The sequence below is a fragment of the Clarias gariepinus genome, chromosome 22 (genome assembly GCF_024256425.1).
Source record: "Clarias gariepinus isolate MV-2021 ecotype Netherlands chromosome 22, CGAR_prim_01v2, whole genome shotgun sequence".
Lineage (NCBI taxonomy): Eukaryota > Metazoa > Chordata > Actinopteri > Siluriformes > Clariidae > Clarias > Clarias gariepinus.
In genome coordinates this window covers 365,911-390,638 of record NC_071121.1, presented here as the reverse complement: position 1 = coordinate 390,638, position 24,728 = coordinate 365,911, and the positions used below count along the sequence as shown (strand labels likewise).

At 43.5% G+C, this 24,728-nt stretch overlaps 1 protein-coding gene across 3 annotated transcripts; it reads right to left on the bottom strand.

Moving 5' to 3' along the window:
* Positions 1–2,190: 2,190 nt before the first annotated feature.
* Positions 2,191–21,682, bottom strand: LOC128510054 (solute carrier family 41 member 1). Of its 3 annotated transcripts, none has more exons than XM_053482020.1 (11): positions 21,592–21,682; positions 17,640–17,940; positions 11,818–11,925; positions 7,937–8,008; positions 6,409–6,553; positions 6,175–6,321; positions 5,894–6,038; positions 3,996–4,075; positions 2,819–2,953; positions 2,548–2,696; positions 2,191–2,358 (listed from the first exon to the last, which is right to left on the bottom strand). In XM_053482020.1, exons 2-11 carry the CDS (start codon positions 17,931–17,933, stop codon positions 2,191–2,193), a joined length of 1,443 nt encoding a protein of 480 aa, XP_053337995.1. In that variant the 5' UTR covers positions 17,934–17,940; positions 21,592–21,682. The 3 variants fall into 3 exon arrangements, with proteins under 3 accessions (XP_053337995.1, XP_053337993.1, XP_053337994.1); XM_053482018.1 differs by lacking the exon at positions 21,592–21,682 and adding an exon at positions 19,061–19,284; XM_053482019.1 differs by lacking the exon at positions 21,592–21,682 and adding an exon at positions 19,047–19,279.
* Positions 21,683–24,728: the final 3,046 nt, after the last annotated feature.

Sequence of the window (24,728 nt, the reverse complement as noted above, 5' to 3'; positions counted from 1 at the left end):
CACACCTCTCCTATAGGTTTATTAAATCACACACACACACACACACACACACACACACACACACACACTGAGACATAAGCTCTTTCTCTCTCTCTGTGTTTCTAATCGAGTTCTGATTTATTAAAAATGCTTTGAATCTGTTTTTCTGAGACTCTAAGATTTTGGGTTTTTATGAAATAAGCCATAAAATCCTTTTGGGATTAAAGTTAGGAAATAAATATACAGACGTATTAAAGTACAATATTTCTTTAAAACATGAATGACTTGCAATATTGCACAAAACCTTAAAGCACTATTTTATGCAAATATATACAAATTTATACATTTTTAAAAACGACATGGTCTTTGAAACTGCCGTCCCGTGTGAACTCTGTGTGTCTCTGATTAAAGACTTCAGTGCAGCTTCACGTCTCGTCTTCAGCACCAGAATCTGTTTCTGTCTCTTTCTTTTTAGTTTCTGATTCAAATATTATAATGAGCTCCAGTCACATGACTCAGTATTTAATTAGATTATTACATGCTTAAATATTTTGTCATATAATAGTCATGATACAATATTTAGTCACATGGCTATTTTAATATTATAGTTAGTATATTTCTACTTATTTTATATAATTACAGTATTAAAATATTTTAAATAGTATAATATCTGAATAGTCAGGCAACTATTTACATATTATAATGAGCACCAGGCTCAGTCACATGACTCAGTATTAAAATATGATAACGTTTGGAAATATGCATATTAAATAAAAAGTTATATTATTTTAATAATGGTTTATGACATTCAGCTCTGAAAATAATTCTAGATTAATTGCGACTCTTTGAGGTCAAATATGAACTGAATGATCGTTAATAACAGCGTGACTGATCACAAACCCGCATTAATCCAAAACGTGTTACTAATTTATTCACAGTTACAACATTAATACGTCTGTGTATTAAAAAATTTGTAAAGTTTATTTTATTTTAATATAAATACTGATGAAATTTAGTCTCTTCCTGCTGTATTAAAGTGTTTTTACTCTTTAGAAACAAACATATTTAACTTAACAAACATTAAACTCACAGCTAACATTAAATAGAGACATAAATGACATCTTTAAGTGAGGTGGAGACGGAGTGTGTGTGTGTGTGTGTGAGGTAGAGACGGAGTGTGTGTGTGTGTGTGTGTGTGTGTGTGAGGTAGAGACGGAGTGTGTGTGTGTGTGTGTGTGTGTGAGGTAGAGACGGAGTGTGTGTGTGTGTGTGTGTGTGTGTGTGTGTGTGAGGTGGAGACGGAGTGTGTGTGTGTGTGTGTGTGAGGTGGAGACGGAGTGTGTGTGTGTGTGTGAGGTAGAGACAGAGTGTGTGTGTGTGTGTGAGGTGGAGACGGAGTGTGTGTGTGTGTGTGTGTGCAAATTGTATAAATGTCTAAATCCACCAAGAGCTGTTTTTAATAAAAACAAAAACATAAATCATTATTGGTAAATAAACTGATTAAAGAGGCGGAGTGTGACCTGCAGCGCCCTCTAGTGCCTCTAGTGAGAATGCCAGTAAAAACACTTCTCAGTATATAATCTGAGAGTCTGCTTTAAGAAATGGGGCGGAGTTATGATCCCGGGCTGTGGGTGTGTCTAATTTAGGGGTCAGAAAACACTCCCCCCTCCCCCCCCAAAACAAAAAAGAAGTGTAGAAAGATGCAGATCCATGAGCTGATTATTAATGATTATTGGAAATGTAGAAGTTATCTATTTTGCAGGAACAAACACACAAACAAGTAAATAAATGAAGAATTGTATATTTTTAGGGTTAAAGTTGTTTGGTGTAGAGTGTGTACACGGTGCTGGAGCTGCGCGGGTCGCCCGGACTCTCACACAGTCTTAATGATTTATTCTCTTATTGTTCCTTTAATCAGTGAAAATGTTTACAGTTTTATTTAATAATGAGAATATAAATGTTTATGAATTATAAATAACAATAAGGTGGTGGTGGTGACGGACTTCTCTGGACCCTACAGTACCGGTACCCTCTCAGTGAGAACAGTTCTGTCCTCCACCTGAGCCGGGCCCGGGTTCTGCCTCACCTGGACCCCTTCATTAACCCTGCAGTTAAGTCCAGTTCCACCAGGAGGTGCTGTGGAGCGCCCGGACAGTGAGAGGAGGGAGAGGGGGAGGAGAGGAGGGAGAGGGGGAGGGGGGGAGGGTCTAATCAGAGTCCCTGCAGGAGGAAGACGAGGTGGAAGCAGAGCGCGAGCAGGCCGGTCCCCAGCAGGTCCCCCAGAGCCGTCAGGTACGGGATGGAGAAGTTATCCGGGTCGAGACCCCTCCTCCACATCAACCTCACCAGCACATCCGCCGTGTAGAGCAACAGCGCCACCTGGGGGCGGGGCATGGCAGACAAACAGACTTTTATACAAACCAATGAGAACTGCGTGTGTGTGTGTGAGTGTGTGTGTGTATGAGAGACATAAGTGTGTTGTTGTGACATCAGAAATACAAGATAACACTTGTGTATTAACAGGATTGTAGTGTGTGTGTGTGTGTGTGTGTGTGTGTGTGTGTGTACCTGTATCATGGCAGCACAAAGATAGCAGCAGATAAAGGGCGGGGCAATGGGGGTGTGGCCTCCTTGTAATGTTTGGATGGTGAAGAGGAAGATGAGGTGTCCAGGGACGACGAGGAGGAACAGCACACGGGCGGATTTAGAGTTCACACCTGATACACACACACACACACACACACACACACACGTCTGTTTAAACTGATTCTTTTGCCTTTCCTCCTCATTAATATTCATGAGTGTGTGTAGTTTGAGGAGTGATTATTGTGTTCCTGACCCGAGGAGAAGAACGAGACGCAGGGGTTTGGACAGTGCTGTCTCATCTTATAAGGCAGGACTCCAGGAACGCTCCAGAAGTGCAGGTAGGTGGAGATTCTGCTCGCCTGGATGGCCACCAGGTTCCCGCCCACACCTAACGTTAACCAGGAGCAGAAACACCTGAGTAGTTCATTATTTACTCAACACACACACACACACACACACACACACACACCTTGTCATACTAAATTATATAAAAAATGATCCACACTGGCTGTAGAATTAGTGTTAGATTTTAGACAAAAACATGTTTCGAGATTTCGACTTCTTGCTTTTTATAATCCATTTAGTCCACACGCTCTCGTATTCCCTCATTAAAGTGTTTTACTCTGAGCTGTGAGTCACGAACACACCGCTGTCTTCAGTTCTTCATCAGAAGTGAGTCTTCATCCTCGCAGTTCTGCTTTCAGGAGAAAAAACAGGTGGAAGTCTGATGGAGTGAGATCAGGACTACAGTGAGGACGCTTTAACACCTCAGAGTGTCCACAGTGTGGAGCAGAAGTGTGCGGACGTGTATCGTCACGTGAGATCACGTCGCCCTCGGATAGCGGTCCTCTGCCGTAACGAGCACTGTCGATTGTCGAACCTTTTTGCTGATCATGTTCCAATACTTCTGGCCCCCGAGAATCCCAGAAAACTGTAAGCGCTGGTCCAGTTTCAGCTGATGGTCGACTTTTGAACTTTTTCTCGGCCTGTGATTGAGGACGTTTCTGTTCCAGACGCTGTCGTTTACTCTCAGACGTGCGGTGATGAATCCGTGTCTCATCACCGGTAACGATCCTCTATAGTAGATCTCCAAACACTCCTGTTTATGTCCTTCTACACCAGGTACACACTCAGACCACAATAACCAAAATACTCCTTTCTGCACGCTGCTCTTCTGTCGTGTAACTCACAAGTGAGGCGTCCATGGTTGCTTGCACCGCAGTTACAGATGAACTGATGTAAAACGTTCTTACACACACACACACACACATATACACACACCTGCACAGCAGTGACTGGGGAGACGGGAGCCTCGAACAGAGAACGCTGATGAGACGAGAGAACATAACCAGAGTGCGGATAATTTTTGACTTACCCTCAGTTTATAATTCAGTTATAACTCTCTCTCTCCAAGTCTCTTTCTGTCTCACCATTAATGACGGGAGTAAACACAGCCATGCCCTCAAAGTTAGGATCACTGACGGTTCTGTCCAGAATCAGGCCGCCGAAACTGAAATCAAACACACACACACACACACACACACACACACACACACAGGAGTGAGAAATAGACAGCTCATAATAAAAACAGTACTCTGAATGTAGTGTGTTTGTGTGTGTGTAGCGTGTAGTGTGTGTGTCGTGTGAGTCTATCGTATGTGTGTGTATAGTGTGTGTGTAGTGTATAGTGTGTGTATGTGTAGTGTGTGTGTGTATGTATGTAGTGTGTGGTGTGGAGTATGTGTGTGTATAGTGTGTGTGTAGTGTATAGTGTGTGTATGTGTAGTGTGTGTGTGTATGTATGTAGTGTGTGGTGTGGAGTATGTGTGTGTATGTGTGTGTAGTAGGGCTGCAACTAACGATTATTTTGATAATTGATTAGTTGGGCGATTATGTTTTCGATTAATCGATTAATCGGATAAAACCTAACCGCTTCTTTAATTTGATATTTCGCTTATAACCCTTTAAAAAAAAATCAGGGTGTTATTTATGTATAAAAATAAACTTTTAAAAATGCTAAAGCCACATAAAGAGTTTAATAATCTTTAATTTTGACATTTTAAACCTTAAATGAAATGTAGTATATAATATATACAGTATAAATATATATATATACACACACACACACACACACTCAACAAAAATATAAACCCAACACCTTTGTTTCTGCTCCGATTTTTTATGAGATGGACTTAAAGATCTAAAATTCATTCCAGATACACAATACTACCATTTCTCTCGAACATTGTTGTACCTTATACTGCCCACAATAAAAGGCCACCCTGGAATGTTGGAGAGAAATGGTAATATTGTGTAACTGGAATGAATTTTAGATCTTTTACCGTCTTCTTAGAGGCGTTTAATGTAAATTGCTATCAAACCTTGGAGGACTCGGGGCGCGCGCTTTTTCCTGCCGGTGCTCCTGTAACCTCCATTGCGCGAGCGGCTGTGTATCTGTGTGTATTTGTGCATCTTGTGGTCGCGCGCCTCAGTGACGTGAGCAGCCCAACTAATCGATAACGGCATTCGTTGACAACGAATTTCATTATCGATAATTATCGATTTTATCGATTAGTTGTTGCAGCCCTAGTGTGTAGTGTGCATGTGTGTATGTGTGGTGTGTAGTGTGTGTGTGTGGTGTGTATGTGTGTGTGTGGTGTGTATGTGTCTGTGGTGTGTATGTGTGTGTGTGGTCTGTATGTGTGTGTGTGGTGTGTATGTGTGTGTGGTATGTATGTGTGTGTAGTGCCTGTGGCATGTGTGTGCATAGTGTGTGTTTAGTGTGTATGTGTGTGTAGTGTCTATGTGTGTGTGTGTGCAGTGTGTGTGTAGTGTGTATGAATGTGTGTAGTGTATAGTGCGTGTGTGTGTAGTGTGTGTGTGTGTGTGTGTGTAGTGTGTGGTGTGTAGTGTGTATGTGTGTGTAGTGTGTGCGTGTAATGTGTGTGTGCGTGGTGTGTAGTGTGTATGTGTGTGTAGTGTGTGTGTGTGTGTGTAGTGTGTGTGTGTGTAGTGTGTATGTATGTGTGTAGTGTATAGTGCGTGTATGTGTGTAGTATATAGTGTAGTGTGTGTGTGTGTGTGTAGTGTGTGTGTGTGTGTGTGTGTAGTGTGTGGTGTGTAGTGTGTATGTGTGTGTAGTGTGTGTGTGTAATGTGTGTGTGCGTGGTGTGTAGTGTGTATGTGTGTGTAGTGTGTGTGTGTGTGTGTAGTGTGTGTGTGTGTAGTGTGTATGTATGTGTGTAGTGTATAGTGTGTGTATGTGTGTAGTATATAGTGTAGTGTGTGTGTGTGTGTGTGTGTGTTTGTGTGTGTTTGTGTAGTGTACCTGCTGATGGACATGGCCACTATAACAGGTTGCCACCCCGAGCGCAGAATCTCTCTGACCTGAACACTGCGACGAGCCACAAGAACCCAGACAGGAATCAGGGAGAGAAAGAACACACACACCAGCAGAGACACGTACCACAGGTCTACACCACACACACACACACACATAGAGTAAAAGTAAAGTGGTTTCACAAAAATACATTAGATTATAATTAGATATAAGACTATATAACTGTTTATTGTTGTTGTGATTGTTGTTGTTGTGATGCGGCGCTGTACCTCTATAGTAGTAGAGTGCGCTGCTGATTCCCGCCAGCAGGGACAGTGTGATCAAATCCCCAAGACTAGCGGCGATGGGCGTCGCCACGTTATCAGGGTTAATGCCCACCTTCCTGGAGCCGATAATCACCCCGATCATCACCACGCCTTAATCACCACACACACACACACACACACACACAAAATCACCATACCTGTATACACACACACACACACAGATGAGATGATCAGTACCTAAGGAGAGCGCGGCGATGAAGGCGGTGCTCACACTGCTAGCACACAGCACCGCGGCCTGCTCCAGCTCGACTCCTCCCCTCGACACGGCGCCCAGAGCCACGGCTGCCAGCGCTGCCAGGAACCCCACCACTGTGGCCTGGACCTGAGAACACCAGCACACTGAGAACTCGCACGGGGAACCTCACCTGATCACGTCTAAACCGAGAGTGAACACCAGGGGGCAGCGGACACAGAAGGCAAGTGTCGTCTTAACTGCTTCCTCGTCGTTAACACCTCATTAACACCTCATTACCACCTCAGCAGGGTGTGTAATCTTTTGAAGACAGGATACAGTTACCCATAATCCCCTGGGCTCACTGTCTTACATCATTAACAATGATCTGTGCTGTAATCATCCTGTTATCCTCCATCATTCAGGAGACTCGGGGACACTGTCCACTCACACTGCACCCTACTACCCCACACTGCCCTCTACTGGACAATACAAGACATTATACATTGTGTGACTGTGACCATACCTAACTGCCATCTCTCATCTTCTCTTCCCCCCTCTTTCTCTTTCTTCTCTCCTCCTGTCTCCCCCTTTCACTCTTTCTCTCTCTCTCTGTCGAGCTACACATGTCGTTCCTGAGCTGCCAGTGATCCAGACTCCCTCTGCCCTCCGGACCTGTCTGACCCATCCTGGTGCCCCGCTTCTGGCTGAAGATCTCGTCACATGGATGCCCCGTGTGTCTCTCTGGGATGCGTCTGGTGTCTGGGGATGGTTCTCTCTACCTAGAAGACGGTTCTGGCCTTGACTGGTGTCAACTGTTTCTCTGGGGACTTGACAGTTCGATAGTTCAGGACTGGAACTTCTTACAAGTCTACCTGGGTCTTCAATAACTACCTGGACTCCATATTAACATCAATTAACATCAGCTATTATAGCTGAACTGCCTCCCACCCTACACACTGTATAAATGCAGATCATTTACTGCTTTCTGTTTCACCCAGATGAGGATGGGTTCCCTGTTGAGTCTGGTTCCTCTCAAGGTTTCTTCCTATTACCATCTCAGGGAGTTTTTCCTTGCCACTGTCGCCCTCGGCTTGCTCACCAGGGACAAACTGACCATTTTGATTCATACAAATTCACATTTCATACAAACTTAAATAATTCTTTTGACTGTGTAAAGCTGCTTTGCGGCAATGAAAATTGCTAAATGCGCTATACAAATAAAATTGAATTAAAAATTGAATTAAAATTATGACCCAATGGACACTACTTTTCTCTACTGAAGAATACTGCCCCATATTAGACACTACTGGGCCATACTAGACCCTACTCCCTACTACTGAACACTACTGCCCTTATTGCCCCCTACTGCCCCCTACTAGACAGTACTTACAGTAATGTTTACATAAATGTGCAGAATGTTCAGATCAGAATTTTCTATAATTCAAATAACCCGAGCCCAGTACATTATAAAGTAAAAGTTCTGTAGGGCTGCATACATCAAAGTGTGTGTGTGTGTGTGTGTTAATTTACCTGTATTAGTGCCAGATTACTGCTCACCATCAACCACTGCTGTTTAGGATCATCCATCTGCCCCGTGTTGGCCTGCAGGAGAGAGGAGCGCTTTAATGTGTGTGTTCAGAGTGATTAGACAGAGATGCGATCAGACTCAGAGAGCAAACATGAGATCAGACAAAAAACGGAGCTGTTATTAAACCAGACCTGCGTTTCCTGGTTTAGATTAGATTTTACTTCATACAAACACCATAGAAAACCAGACACATGCACAAGCCTCATTTACATACAGACTGGAGATGTGATTAGACATACAGACTGGAGATGTGATTGGACACAGACTGGAAATGTGATTAGACATACAGACTGAAGATGTGATTGAACACAGACTGGAGATGTGATTGGACATACAGACTGGAGATGTGATTAGACATACAGACTGGAGATGTGATTGGACATACAGACTAAAGATGTGATTAGACATACAGACTTGAGATGTGATTAGACATACAGACTGGAGATGTGATTAGACATACAGACTGGAGATGTGATTGGACACAGACTGGAAATGTGATTAGACATACAGACTGGAGATGTGATTGGACACAGACTGGAAATGTGATTAGACATACAGACTGGAGATGTGATTAGACATACAGACTGGAGATGTGATTGGACATACAGACTGGAAATGTAATTGGACACGGACTGGAGATGTGATTGGACATACAGACTGGAGATGTGATTGGACATACAGACTGGAGATGTGATTGGACATACAGACTGGAGATGTGATTGGACATACAGACTGGAGATGTGATTGGACATACAGACTGGAAATGTGATTAGACATAGAGACTTGAGATGTGATTAGACATACAGACTGGAGATGTGATTAGACATACAGACTGGAGATGTAATTGGACACAGACTGGAGATGTAATTAGACATAGAGACTTGAGATGAGATTGGACATACAGACTGGAGATGTGATTAGACATAGAGACTTGAGATATGATTAGACATACAGACTGGAAATGTGATTAGACATACAGACTCGAGATGTGATTGGACACAGACTGGAGATGTGATTGGACAGTAAGAACTGGGACATAGATTGGACTCACGGCGGTGGAGAGACGTTTAGATTAGATTTTACTTCATACAAACACCATAGAAAACCAGACACATGCACAAGCCTCATGGACATACAGCCTGGAGATGTGATTGGACATACAGACTGGAGATGTGATTAGACATACAGACTGGAGATGTGATTGGACACAGACTGGAAATGTGATTAGACATACAGACTGGAGATGTGATTGGACATACAGACTGGAGATGTGATTGGACACAGACTGGAGATGTGATTAGACATACAGACTGGAGATGTGATTGGACATACAGACTGGAGATGTGATTAGACATACAGACTGGAGATGTGATTGGACATACAGACTGGAGATGTGATTGGACACAGACTGGAAATGTGATTAGACATACAGACTGGAGATGTAATTGGACATACAGACTGGAGATGTGATTGGACATACAGACTGGAGATGTGATTGGACATACAGACTGGAGATGTGATTAGACATACAGACTGGAGATGTGATTGGACATAAAGACTGGAGATGTGATTAGACATACAGACTGGAGATGTGATTGGACATACAGACTGGAGATGTGATTGGACATACAGACTGGAAATGTGATTAGACATAGAGACTTGAGATGTGATTAGACATACAGACTGGAGATGTGATTAGACATACAGACTGGAGATGTAATTGGACACAGACTGGAGATGTGATTAGACAGAGACTTGAGATGAGATTGGACATACAGACTGGAGATGTGATTAGACATAGAGACTTGAGATATGATTAGACATACAGACTGGAAATGTGATTAGACATACAGACTGGAGATGTGATTGGACACAGACTGGAGATGTGATTGGACAGTAAGAACTGGGACATAGATTGGACTCACGGCGGTGGAGAGACGTTTAGATTAGATTTTACTTCATACAAACACCATAGAAAACCAGACACATGCACAAGCCTCATGGACATACAGCCTGGGGATGTGATTGGACATACAGACTGGAGATGTGATTAGACATACAGACTGGAGATGTGATTGGACACAGACTGGAAATGTGATTAGACATACAGACTGGAGATGTGATTGGACACAGACTGGAGATGTGATTGGACACAGACTGGAGATGTGATTAGACATACAGACTGGAGATGTGATTGGACATACAGACTGGAGATGTGATTAGACATACAGACTGGAGATGTGATTGGACATACAGACTGGAAATGTGATTAGACATAGAGACTTGAGATGTGATTAGACATACAGACTGGAAATGTGATTAGACATACAGACTGGAGATGTGATTGGACACAGACTGGAGATGTGATTGGACACAGACTGGAGATGTGATTGGACAGTAAGAACTGGGACATAGATTGGACTCACGGCGGTGGAGAGACAAGACGTTTAGATTAGATTTTACTTCATACAAACACCATAGAAAACCAGACACATGCACAAGCCTCATGGACATACAGCCTGGAGATGTGATTGGACATACAGACTGGAGATGTGATTAGACATAGAGACTTGAGATATGATTAGACATACAGACTGGAAATGTGATTAGACATACAGACTGGAGATGTGATTGGACACAGACTGGAGATGTGATTGGACAGTAAGAACTGGGACATAGATTGGACTCACGGCGGTGGAGAGACGTTTAGATTAGATTTTACTTCATACAAACACCATAGAAAACCAGACACATGCACAAGCCTCATGGACATACAGCCTGGAGATGTGATTGGACATACAGACTGGAGATGTGATTGGACACAGACTGGAAATGTGATTAGACATACAGACTGGAAATGTGATTGGACATACAGACTGGAGATGTGATTGGACACAGACTGGAAATGTGATTAGACATACAGACTGAAGATGTGATTGGACACAGACTGGAGATGTGATTAGACATACAGACTGGAGATGTGATTAGACATACAGACTGGAGATGTGATTGGACATACAGACTAGAGATGTGATTGGACATACAGACTGGAAATGTGATTAGACATAGAGACTTAAGATGTGATTGGACATACAGACTGGAGATGTGATTAGACATACAGACTAGAGATGTGATTGGACATACAGACTGGAAATATGATTAGACATAGAGACTTGAGATGTGATTAGACATACAGACTGGAAATGTGATTAGACATAGAGACTTGAGATGTGATTAGACATACAGACTGGAAATGTGATTAGACATAGAGACTTGAGATGTGATTAGACATACAGACTGGAAATGTGATTAGACATACAGACTGGAGATGTGATTGGACACAGACTGGAGATGTGATTGGACAGTAAGAACTGGGACATAGATTGGACTCACGGCGGTGGAGAGACGTTTAGATTAGATTTTACTTCATACAAACACCATAGAAAACCAGACACATGCACAAGCCTCATGGACATACAGCCTGGAGATGTGATTGGACATACAGACTGGAGATGTGATTAGACATACAGACTGGAGATGTGATTGGACACAGACGGGAAATGTGATTAGACATACAGACTGGAGATGTGATTGGACATACAGACTGGAGATGTGATTGGACACAGACTGGAGATGTGATTAGACATACAGAATGGAGATGTGATTGGACATACAGACTGGAGATGTGATTGGACATACAGACTGGAGATGTGATTAGACATAGAGACTTGAGATGTGATTAGACATACAGACTGGAGATGTGATTGGACACAGGCTGGAGATGTGATTGGACAGTAAGAACTGGGACATAGATTGGACTCACGGCGGTGGAGAGACGAGACGCCAGCGTCATCTCCAGATTCCCCTTCAGTCCGACGAGAGCAGGAACCAGGATAAATACCTCACTGATCTCTTTAAACACATCCCAGTGCTGAAACACACACACACACACACACACACACACACAGTATTGTTCTGTAATAAACTGAACTCATTCAATCAAACACAACTTTTCTCTTACTTCTAATAATATACATCTGTTTTGGGGGCGGAGCTACACATGTTCAGGTTGTGATGTCACTAAAACGATTGATATGCAAATTATGAAATGCGAATGAAGCATCTGGAACTTTTCGTCCACAGAATCTGTGAGCGTGGAGAGAGAACTAGTGGTGAGCAGACGGTGGATGTCATGATCTTTATTTAAAAGGTTGTGAAAGAGTGAAATAAATGAAGAGCCTCTGAGACTCTAATCCAGGATAAGGGGCGGACCCATGGGGGCGTGTCCCAATTTTAAGTATGTATTGAGAATTCTAGTTAATGTGACGAGACCTCTGCAGCTTTACCGTCTCCTTCTGAGACCAAATGCTGTTACTCCACCTTGTTATTATTAAAATCCTCATCATGGTCTCTCACTCTCTCTCTCTCTCTTGCTCTCTCTCTCTCTTGCTCTCTCTCTCTCTCGCTCTCTCTCTCTCTCGCTCTCTCTCTCTTTCTCTCTCTCTCTCTTGCTCTCTCTCTCTCTCGCTCTCTCTCTCTCTCGCTCTCTCTCTCTCTCGCTCTCTCTCGCTCTCTCTCTCTCTCTCTCTCTCTCTCTCTCTCTCTCTCTCTCTCTCGCTCTCTCTCTCTCTGACATCAGCAGGGATAAATTCAGCCAAAAACCTCATCCGCATACATTTACACAAACTCATTTACATAAATTTACATAAGACACGTCAGTTCAAGTCTACACTTTTCTTCTTGACTTCCTTCAGCACCGCGATGCTGTAACCTGAACAAACCGTCCTGAGTGACTTATTGTAAAAACAAACAACTTTAAAGTTGGACATTTTGCAGAATTTTACAATTAAATACAAAAGCTACTGTTTGTAATGTACTTATGTTGTAATCCATGAGTTATACAGTGTGTAAAAAAAAGTTTCAAAGACAGCGTGTGTATTTATATGTGCGTGTGTGAGTGTGTGTATATCAGTGTGTGTCCAGCGGCTCAGACGGTAACTCACACACACTCAGGGTTATAAATAACCTCTCTGGCCGTGTGCTGCACCTCTTTACTGATTATTTTAACATCAAAGATATTTTTAGTTGCTGAAACTAAGCTGAGTCTCTCTCTCTCTCACACACACACACACACACACACACACACAGAGTGTGGAAACTGATCCCTGATTCGACACTCCACACTGACTGCGCTCATCTTTCACTCTGCACGTCTCATTACACACTGCTCAGTAATGAAGCGTTATAACGTCTCAGTGACGAGGCGTTACAGCCATCAGCCAGAACACTGACACATTAACACTGATAATCAGTTATAACCCAGTAAACTGGTGACAGGACCGCGAGGACCCGAGACTGATCCGAGCCCACGGGGACCGAAGCCCGGCCCGTCCGGTCCGATCCCACAGAAGAACCGATGAAGCACAAATGAAAGGCACCATGGGACGCACCGGATAAACGTCTGTTCACAACCCACAGCACCCAAAGGTTCCACTTCCTACATCCTGGTTGGTGTGTGTGTGTGTGTGTGTGTGTGTGTGTGTGTGAGATGAAGTGTTACAACCTCTCTAATCTCTCTTTATCACACGTGTGTGCAGAATAATAAAGAGACACACGGAGCACTCGTACTTGCACAACGTCCATGAGCATTCCTGCAGCCACCATTCCGAGTCCCGACACCAGGTACGGCAGCGCCACCTGCAGGGCGATCAGATACGAGCTCTCGGGCAGGAAGCCGTGAGCTGATCGCGTCAGTTTGCAGGTGAAGCCTCGCAGCTTCTTGCCATGGTAACAGAGCTCCAGCTCTAACTGAGTCACCACCATCACGGCCCCGTCACCACCTGGCCGAGAACATGCCGAGGAACCGGAGATGAAGACAGGATCTACCACAGCTTCAAGATGTCCGTAACCATCATCTGGATCCGAATGTGATGGTGAGATCTTTTAGACCTTCAGGAACTTTATAACTCTCCAAGAAGAATACAATCTGCTGAAGTGCTTCTGCTTTTTTTAAGAAGAGAAATGTGGTACAGAAACTTCATCCAGGTAAAGAACAGCCGGAAAGCATTAAAAAATAATGTTCAGAATTTCTCCAGATACAAATCAGATCTTTACTGTGATGTACTCTTTAGGAGAAGATTCAGAGAAGAAAATCCGTCAGAGTAAGAGCTACCTACAGTTTTCAACATCATGAGGAACACAAAGGAACACTGAAGAACATTAAAGAACATGAAGGAACATCCTGACACTGAGATCATCAGGCTGCAGTAATAACCTCGAGAAGATGTCCAGGCAGTTTAGCTGCCCTCGAGTCTCCAGCAACTTCTCCTTCGCTACCGATTAATCTCCAGTCTGAGAGAAAGTAATGGCACCCGCTTGTGACGAAAGGAGCTTCTGCAACACTGAGGCTCAGTCACTTTCTTTCATCTCTTCACTGTAACATCGAGACACCACGTCTGTCTATTATGGAAGTGTGTATGTGTGTGTGTGTGTGTGTGTGTGACGTCTCGATAACGTCATTTGTGTCGTGACTCACAACTTCCACTTAACCACTTCATCCTAGCTCCTGCCACACAGACACACACAGACACACACACACACACTCTCTCTTAGGATCTGGTCTGTGCCGCTGGTCCGTGAACCGACAGAAACACATGTTCAGATCTTTTCTTTGCTCTGTGTCATGTGACATCAGCAGCCTGATTCTCACATCTCCCTCTCCTCTACTCGTTTATTTTCCCTCAGCGTTTTCCATCAGTGTCCTTCACACTGCTCACATTCATCTCTCCGCTCGCTGCAGTCTCTCAGCCTGCACTCCTGCTCTTATCGACCCTTAATGACCCGATTACTGGCCGAGACCGAAAGAGAGAGAGAGAGAGAGAGAGAGAGAGACGGGGGGAGACGGAGAGACAGAGAGAGAAAGAGAGAGAGAGAGAGAGACAGGGGGAGACGGAGAGACAGAGCGAGAGACAGGGAGAGACGAGGGGACAGGGAGACTTTTTACAATCCTTTATTTTACAAATTTTTGTATAAAATGGAAAATTGATCATGAAGGAATAAATAAATAAATAAAACCTTTTCTTAGACATTATACTTACTCTTTAAAACATAGGCCAGACAAGTTCATCTTGTCCTCACCCTTGTGCTCCAGGAGGGGGCCGCCATATCCCTCTAGGTCTGGAGTTATGATCAGCGATGGAAAGGGTTCTTCTTCTGTGGAACTGGTCTCGTTTCTTGTATATTTCATCAGCTGAACTCGTGCCTCCAATGTTAGGGTGGAGTTGGATGGCGACCCGTTGAGACCGTAGTCCCATACTGTATGTGCTGCCAAGTCCTCCGCTCGAGACAGGTCTGTTCCAGTCATGTTTACCAGCTGCCGGAGTGTTATGATCCCTGCGGAGACCAGGGTCTTAGATAGTGCTGGGGTGGTTTTGCTAGAGATGTCTAGATGCCCTCCACAGACTAGGGGCTCCTCCAGCAGTAGTAATCCAGTAGTGTCTAGTGCTGTGGGGGCCATTCAAAACAGAGTTCTGTCCAGTCCGAGTCCTCCCACCGTGCGTAGGAGTGTGTAGGCTGCTGCTCTCCATCCTTCATCACTAGCTCTGGAGTCTCTGGATCAATTCAATTCAATTTTATTTGTATAGCGCTTTTAACAATTGTCATTGTCGCAAAGCAGCTTCACACAATCAAAATAATTATTTAAGTCTGTATGGAATGTGAGTGTGTATGAATCAGAATGGTCAGTTTGTCCCTGGTGAGCAAGCCGAGGGCGACAGTGGCAAGGAAAAACTCCCTGAGATGATAATAGGAACCCATCCTCATCTGGGTGATAACGGATAGCAGGGATTGATCTGCACTCATACAGTGTGTTAGGAGGCTGGAAGTTCAGTATAACAGGAGATGTGGAGAAGTTCATATGGAGTCCAGTTGGTTATTGGAGACTCAGGTAGACTGTAGGAAACTCCAGTCCTGAACTATCAAGTGACTGAAGTCACAAGTCCTCAGAGAACATCTGTCTGTATCAGCCGAGGACAGGACCGTCTTTAAGGAAAAGTGGAACCGTCCCCAGTCACCACACGCATCCCAGGCAGACCACACAGGGCGTCCAGGATGAAATGCAGGCGAAAGGCTGCTGCACCAGGCCCTGTCCTCCTTCCTTTTTAGGCAGGTGAAGAAGGCTTTTTGGTATCCAGTGTAGTTTGTCCCAGAAGTCGTTTGCCTGCTAGCAGGTTTGGTAGTGGGTCCATACATGTCAGTTTGTGCCACAGGGACGATGCTGCTAGGTCGTTGATGACCAGCACCTGTCCTCTGTAAGACATGTTTGGGATCAAACACTTCTATCGGCTCAGTTTGCCTTTTATTCCTTCAACAATACCCTCCCAGTTTTTGTTTAAAAGACTGAGGGAGACGGAGAGATAGAGATAGTCGGACAGTTCTCCAGGTCAGGACCGTCACACCGCCCCCTCATGGCACCCTGTGAAAACAGGAACCCTGCAGCACCTGACTGAACTCTAAGGGATTTCAGTGCAGGAGAACCCCAGAGGTACAGGGTGCAGGACGCACGGGTGTGTGGACACACTTTGCTGCCTTGCAGGTGGTTTAGGTTTCAGGTTACTTCAGCGGAGGTACAGCAGCACCACGCCCGTCAACTGAACTACTGCCATCTGTCCTGCCTTAGCAAAGTAATTTGCATACGCTGGCAAAACACGATTGACTGACGTCCTGAGAAGAACCAGCCAGCCGAGCATAAACTCAAAGCTGAAGCAGATCCACCTGAGACAGGCAGGACATAAGGGAGGAACACCTGCGAGAAGACTCTCTATGGAGGATTAGACACCTGTCCATGCGGCGGACTCTGAGTGTCTGTGGTGTTTTTCCTGATTAGTGCGAGGAAAAAGCCTGAGATCGACACGTCTGAGGAACCGGCATTTTCAGAAAAAAGTTGAAGATAAAAGAGCATCACATAAAGCCAGACAGTCTACTCCACAGATCTCCGTCTCCTTTCGTTTCTCCCGTCTCCTACTGTCTCCTTCTGGCCCAGAAACTGTACCTTAGATCAGACTCATGGGCATCTTTAGAAACTTTACAAACTATGCTTTAGTAATAAATGAGGAGAAACCCCACCGCTGTGAGAAAGTTATCGCTTAGAACTTCTGTGACCCTCTCACCCTTCCAGTGTGACCCTGAGGAGCACGTGTTCCTGTCTGGTTCCTGCCTCAGGGTCTTCTCAGGGAGAACTGCACGACCCTTTCTGAGGCACAGCAAAGCACCGCCAGGTCACACACACACACACACACACACACACACACCTCCACCTTCAGTCTCTGGCTTCAATATACACTGCACCAGGAACTGTCTGAGCTTGACTTCACACACACACACACACACACACACACTGCATCATGTCAGACTTTTTCATTTTAAAACTGTATAAAACGTCTGAATGGAAAGAATTAAACACTATTCTCTATTTATTCCTTTTATTTCTGATTTAATTTAATTTAAAATTTAAAGTTTAAATCTGAGTGTTTGTGTTTAAAGTGAAAAACATTGCTGAGGTAAACACTGAGGTGACTTTCAGACTCTCGACACTTGACACCACGCTGTGTTAAAGACCAGCAGAAGGTTCCAGAAGCGAACCCGTACCTGCACGCTGTCCAGCACCATCCCGGCCATGACCATGCCCATCCCGGCCAGCAGGTACGGAAACATCACCTGGGCGCAGATGGACACCGACGTCTCCTCGTCCACCTTAGCCTGCGCCGCTTTCCTCTTCTCCTCGGCGGGTCTGCGGGGCGTGGGGGCGGGGGGAGGAGACAGGAGAACCTCGTCATGTCCGTTCACGCCGCTCGCCTTCTCGCCGCCGCTCTGAGCTTTACTTCTCCCTTTCTTAGACTTCTTACGACCCGCTTTCCTCTGATGCACCTCCTCACCTGGCATGGTGGAGCTACACACACACACACACACACACACATACACACACTGGATAAAGTGTCTCAACACATCCATATGAATAAAAGAAAGGTTTTGTCTCTACATCAGTCGGAGAACCACAAACCAGTCGCAGAGACATTTACTGTCTGTCTGTCTGTCTGTCTGTCTGCATGTCTAGTCAGATTCTGTCTCAGCATCACACAAAACTGTCTGTCTAGACTTTACTGAATCTCCTGCAGTCCTTAGATCTCTGTCTGAAGTTTAATCTGCACCATCAGTGAATCTAAATGTGGAGTAAAAGTGATGTTATGAACAGTTATGTGTGGGATTTAATAATCTACTGTAAAATAATCTACTAATGCGCTACTGTCTCAATGTAAACAAACACCTGCACCAATAGATATTAATTAGAAAAGATAAAGTGAATATTTTGACTGGGATTAGTTCATATTTTCACTTTGGCTGAAATAACAGCGCTGAAGTGGTATAAGTGAATTTTAACACACTGGAGTGGTTTTAAGACAAAACTTCATCTTTATCCTTTGATCTACTTTTTCCATTTCTCATCTGTGATTCACTCTCCGATTACCGAACAGGGAGTGTATTTGTCTGAGCACCAAAGAAGGACAACTTAGTGTAAACAAGGCGTAAGATACTCAACCTTACAGAATGGGATTTCTTTGTATTAATAAGTTAGACAGAGAGTTCTGCTGTACAGAGAGACACACAGACATGGACGTGGGCTCCAACCTCAAATAATAATAATAATAATAATAATAATAATAATAACAATAATAATAATAATATTAGTGATTACATTAAAGATCAGCAGATTATTATTATTATTAGATTTAAACTTGTAACTGTTTCTGTTAAACTCTTTATCCGTGAGTGACGCGCACTAACACCAGTGTATAATATAATAAATCTTATTAAGTGAATTACACACAATCACATGCAGGCCTGGTAGTTTATTACTGGTATTGAGTCATTTTTATGGAAAAAAAAAAGATTACAACTTTTATTTTTAATTAGTTTTTCTCTTATTAATACTCACTGAGAATAAAACTATTAAACTAATGAATTAATAAAGTTATTACAGTAGTTAGTGGACTGTACCTGTCTGTCTGTACCTGTCTGTCTGTCCCTGTCTGTCTCTCTCCTCCTGTCCCACAGCAGTCCTCACTGCGTTATAACGCCTCATAACCGCGCGCGCAGCTTCATATCGGCTTTATAATCCCGATTATTCCCGCAAACCACAAACAACACGCACGCGCGTTAAACTCCGCCCACTGCACCCGCGCGAGCGGCTCCCGTCAGCGGCAACAGCTAATGTAAAGTGAGGTGATGTAGAGAGAGAGAGAGAGAGAGAGAGAGAGAGAGCGGGTCAGTGACGTACAGACTGCTGGAGTCTAACCAGCCCGCCTCCTCACAACACGTCACTTCCGCACCGGAAGTACCCTCAGAGCGCGCGAGGGCGCCAAATCTGCACAAAGCGAGAAAGTGAGGGAGAGAGGGAGTGTACAGGGCAGAGTGAGAGAGTGTACAGGGAAGAGTGAGGAAGTGTACAGGGGAGAGTAAGGGAGTGTACAGGGGAGAGTGAGGAAGTGTACAGGGGAGAGTGAGGTAGTGTACAGGGGACAGTGAGGGAGTGTACAGGGGAGAGTGAGGGAGTGTACAGGGGAGAGTGAGGGAGTGTACAGGGGACAGTGAGGGGAGTGTACAGGGGAGAGTGAGGAAGTGTACAGGGGAGAGTGAGGTAGTGTACAGGGGACAGTGAGGGAGTGTACAGGGGAGAGTGAGGTAGTGTACAGGGGAGAGTGAGGGAGTGTACAGGGCAGAGTGAGGGGAGTGTACAGGGAACAGTGAGGGGAGTGTACAGGGCACAGTGAGGGAGTGTACAGGGCAGAGTGAGGGGAGTGTACAGGGGAGAGTGAGGAAGTGGACAGGGGACAGTGAGGAAGTGGACAGGGGAGAGTGAGGTAGTGTACAGGGGAGAGTGAGGTAGTGTACAGGGGGGAGTGAGGAAGTGTACAGGGGACAGTGAGGAAGTGTACAGGGGAGAGTGAGGGAGTGTACAAGGGACAGTGAGGAAGTGTACAGGGGACAATGAGGGAGTGTACAGGGGAGAGTGAGGAAGTGTACAGGGGAGAGTGAGGTAGTGTACAGGGCAGAGTGAGGGGAGTGTACAGGGGACAGTGAGGAAGTGTACAGGGGACAGTGAGGGGAGTGTACAGGGGAGAGTGAGGGGAGTGTACAGGGGAGAGTGAGGGGAGTGTACAGGGGACAGTGAGGAAGTGTACAGGGGACAGTGAGGGAGTGTACAAGGGAAAGTGAGGGAGTGTACAGGGGACAGTGAGGGAGTGTACAGGGGACAGTTTGGAAGTGTACAGGGCAGAGTGAGGGAGTGTACAGGGCAGAGTGAGGGAGTGTACAGGGGACAGTGAGGGAGTGTACAGGGGAAGACTATATGTATATACGACCTTTTGTACAACATGTTAAAATCCATTACTTCCCAGAATTGGTTTTGGATTTTGTTTGGATATATTACTTAATTAGCTTTGAATAATTCAAAACATCTTATTGGCTAATTGTTATTAATAAAGTAATAACTTTTATTTTTATATAATAAAACAAGTATATTTTGTCACATGTAATAACTGTTATTAGTTATTGTAATAAGGAGTTAATTGAATGTTTAACTAAATTAAAGAATTATCATATACTCAGCAAAAAAAGAAACGCCCCTCGATTTTGAGCCTCCCTTTATTCAGGGACACATTGGGAAACATTTTTAGTTTATGTCTTATGGTGTTGACTCTTTTAGTGTTCATACAAATATTTACACATTAAGTTTACTGAAAGTAAAAACAGTTCAAAGTCAGAGGACGTTTCTTTTTTGCTGAGTATATATTTATTTTAGAATTAAGAGAATTAATATCTGCAATTAATATATTAAAATGAAGAAAATATCTGTAAAAAGATAAGTGTTTTATATAAATCTGTAAAAAGGCTAGGCTATGAGTTTGATAATTTTATGTGCACAATGCTAGTGCCTGAATAAAATCATTATTTTGTTAACTTTAACTTTAAAGAACTAATTGAGAAAAGTCCACTCAGTGCTAAGTGCTGTAATACCGCTCCTCTCCAGCAGGTGGCAGAAAAACTAAACTTCATGTGTGATGGTCTGCTGCTGTGCCACGTGCTGTGGTCGTGTCACATAAAGTTCTTAGTGTTATAGATACAGCTGTTACATGTGGAAAGTCTGAGACTTACAGGAGAAATTACTGAGACTAAAGAAACTAAAAACAAAGGGTGAGCTTTAAATGAATGAGCACAGCATGTCCTAAACATCTCCACACACAGCGGGGGCCAAAACTTTTTAGTAAAATGTTTTTACAATTTTTTCACACGTTTTTCACACAGATTTAAAAGAAGAAGGAAGTCAAAAGAAATTTCACAGTTGGATCAGGCAGATGTGGCGGAGGCGTATCGGACCGCGAGATCGGACCGCGAGATCAGACAGAGGGTTAGGGTTCAGACAGGGATCAGACGCACACTGCCATCAAGTGGCTTGTTGTTTCTATTTTATAGAGTTATTATTATTATTATTATTATTATTATTATTATCAGTTCAAGCAAACACCACACTGCTGCTGCTTACCTCTCTGCCTGTCAGCACTGGGGAAAGTGTGTGTGTGTGTGTGTGTGTGTGAGAGAGAGAGAGAGAGAGAGAGAGAGAGAAAGGATAATCCTCCTGAGAACCCAGAATAACTGTGTGTGTGTGTGTGTGTGTGTGTGAAGGAGCAGCAGGAGGGAGTCAAGAGTCTTAAATTTCCTCCTGCTGGCAGATTTAAACCCTCCACTACGCCTTGACTCTGATCAGGTCAGCCACGATGACGGAGTCTCCCTTACTTCTGGTTGGGGCAAAAGTTTTTACTCCCTCTAGGTCCTTTGTTTACTGTATATAGAAATTAATGTGTATATTAATTTATAGTTAATTCTATTAAAATATAACTCTGTAATTACACACACACACACACACACACACACACACACACTACAAGTGAAAAGCTCCACGGTGGTTCCTGATGTTTATTTCTCTCTACACTGTAAAACAATACTGAAGGTGTTTATTATCCAAAACACACAATAATCTCCTCTGAACAGTTGATATTGAGATGTATATCTGCTCCTTCTGCTCTGTAAAGCTTCATAACGGCTCTAATCTGAGGTGCTGGTTGTTAATTGGTGATTTCTGAGGCTGGTGACTCTAAATGAACTTCTCCTCTGCAGCAGAGCTCAGTTTTGGTCTTCAACATGGAGCTTGATGGGTTTTACAAACAGACTCGACACAATACTGTTCTTGTGAGAACTGCCACACTGCTGCCCCTCCACCAGAGGGAGACAGAGAGCCGCCTTTCTGTCATCAGCACTAACCTGCTAGGAAACAAAACCCGAACAACATCGTATTTTTGAGTCATTTAGTTCATTTTGTTCTTTTGATCAGAAATAAAATAAAATGTTGCATTTTTAATGAACAGACCCCCAAGACGTCTACATACACACATTTTGTACGAGTTAGGAAAATATTACAATGCAGCTAAGGACAATAATAACCAGAATCAGCAGCTCACCATCATATCGTCGGACCAGAAGAATCATGAGAAGAATCGTTCAATTCTGTTTCCTGTGAACCGCACTGCATCGTGTCTATGGGAGTCACATGACAAAAGAAGAACGACTCGGACTAGAAGACTCCAGGGTAACTCGTCATTTCGGTTTCCTGTACATTACATGTGGAGGCTGTGCACCCAGCATAAGGAACGAATCACTCTGTGAGATACTCGTTCTCTTGAGTCACTCAGGACTCGTTCAAAAAGAAAAAAACTCATGAACGACTACAGAAAGGTTTACTGATATCCCAAAAGTGTCCTTACATAGAAGGAAAGCAGAATAAACTTCCTGTGATTGTACATTTATAAATATAAACCTTCTGTCTCTTAACCTGTGCTTTTTATGATAATGTAGCTGATCCATTTATATATATGTGTGTGTCTGTGTGTGTGTGTGTGTGTGTCCATGATTTAGGATTTTGTTTCTAGTCTCATCTCGGGACTCTGTCTGGATAAGAGCGTTAAATTACAGAGGAGACGAGACGGAACGTCCTGCAGGTGAAACACTTTATCTGTGTTCATGTGTGCATGTTTTACCTGCGTGCTGTCAGAATGTGTTTTGCACCGAATACACTTCCAGAAACAAACTCTCGGTGCTCACATAAACCCTCAGCTGCCCTGTACAGGCAACGTCTTTAATGAATCAGCTGTATATTACACTACATTACTGCATTCTCCACTTTATTAGGAACCAGAACCGCTGCTCAGGTGCATGACTTTACCCCTAATGTCACTTAAAGGTGAACAGATAATTGATTTCTTTGGTTTGTGTATTTGTAATCAGAAGAGCCGTGACTTGCAGTGAGGTGAGACGGCATTACAGTCAAAACACACAGCAGCAGGAACGTGTCTGGGTTATTTACTTAATGTCTAACTACCTTAATATAACTTTTAGACTAATAGAGATGATTGAGATCTAATGACATTATAATCAATAAAAAGCTAAATCATTATCTAAATCATGTTCCATGTTGATTCGTACAACAGCTTGGAAACAAAAAAAAAAAATTTCAAGTTCAAATTTTATTTGTCACATCCACAGTCATACACAGTCATACACAGTCCGATATGCAGTAAAACGCTTAGACGACCGCTCGTGACCTTAAAACAAAAGACTATTAATAGGAAATAAATATGAAAAAGAAAATAGAAGGTAATTTTTAACTGGGAAAGAATAAAATTAAATGAAAGTTAAAATAAAATAACTGTACAACAAAAATACACAATATAGAAAATATATGAAGAATATATGAAGAAATATAGAACAATAAGAACAGCTGAATAAAGTAGGTATGGATTTATCTCATTTTTGTGTGGAGTGAAGTTAGAATAAATGGTAATAAAAAAATGGTCCAGGGTTGTGCAATCCACATGTTTAAAGTGTCTTGTGCATATTTCCTTGAATACATTACTATTTATAGTTTTGGAAGCCAAGCCTCACCAACAACGTCATGTGACCTGTGCCATGGCTATGTTTAGAACTCTCACCCACTCATCATCGATACCCCTTTATCCTCTATAACGTGGGGGTCTGTGGGGGGCACGAGGCGGGGTGCACCATCACTGGGCACAAACACATACTACAGGCAGTTTGGAAATGCCAACTAGACTAATCTGCATGGACTGTGGGAGTCCAGACCCTGTGCTGCTTAGCCACTCCCATCTTCTCCTTAAAAGGAAACTCACAAGCGTCTGTTAGAAAGCAGAGTAGTTCTGTCTGTATCTGTATTGTGATTTACTTCACAGCCACAAGAGGGCGCTGCACTTATCCATTGCACTAATGTGTGGGAAGTTAAGCTGAAGATGTCACTTTATCTTTAAGAAGTTACCGTTTAAGTGCTTCCTCCCAGTGATCTCTCTTCTTTACAGCTGCGTCTTCACTAAAGTGTGTTCGTGTGACAGCTGAACATTATGCCGTGTCATGCTTAATGTTCTTAAAGTAAAACATCATCCTGCCATTAACTGTGTTTCTGAGCAGATGTGAGGAACACAGACATCAGATCACTCGCACGTCCTTCATCTGGACCTTCACCACCAACACCTCCTCCACCTTCTCCATCAGTTCCTTAACCTCCTAAATGAGAGACAAAAATTGATTGTTAAAAGGAAAATTCTTAAAGCCTAC

Excerpts from the sequence above, each read along its gene's own strand:
- LOC128510054 (XM_053482018.1), bottom strand. The coding sequence starts at position 19,131 with ATGAGGCGTTATAACGCAGTGAGGACTGCTGTGGGACAGGAGGAGAGA. Across the intron at positions 17,941-19,060 it reads AGACAGGGACAGACAGACAG|CTCCACCATGCCAGGTGAGG; the intron begins GTACAGACAGAC and ends GTGTGTGTGTAG. Across the intron at positions 11,926-17,639 it reads TGGTGCTGGACAGCGTGCAG|CACTGGGATGTGTTTAAAGA; the intron begins GTACGGGTTCGC and ends TGTGTGTTTCAG.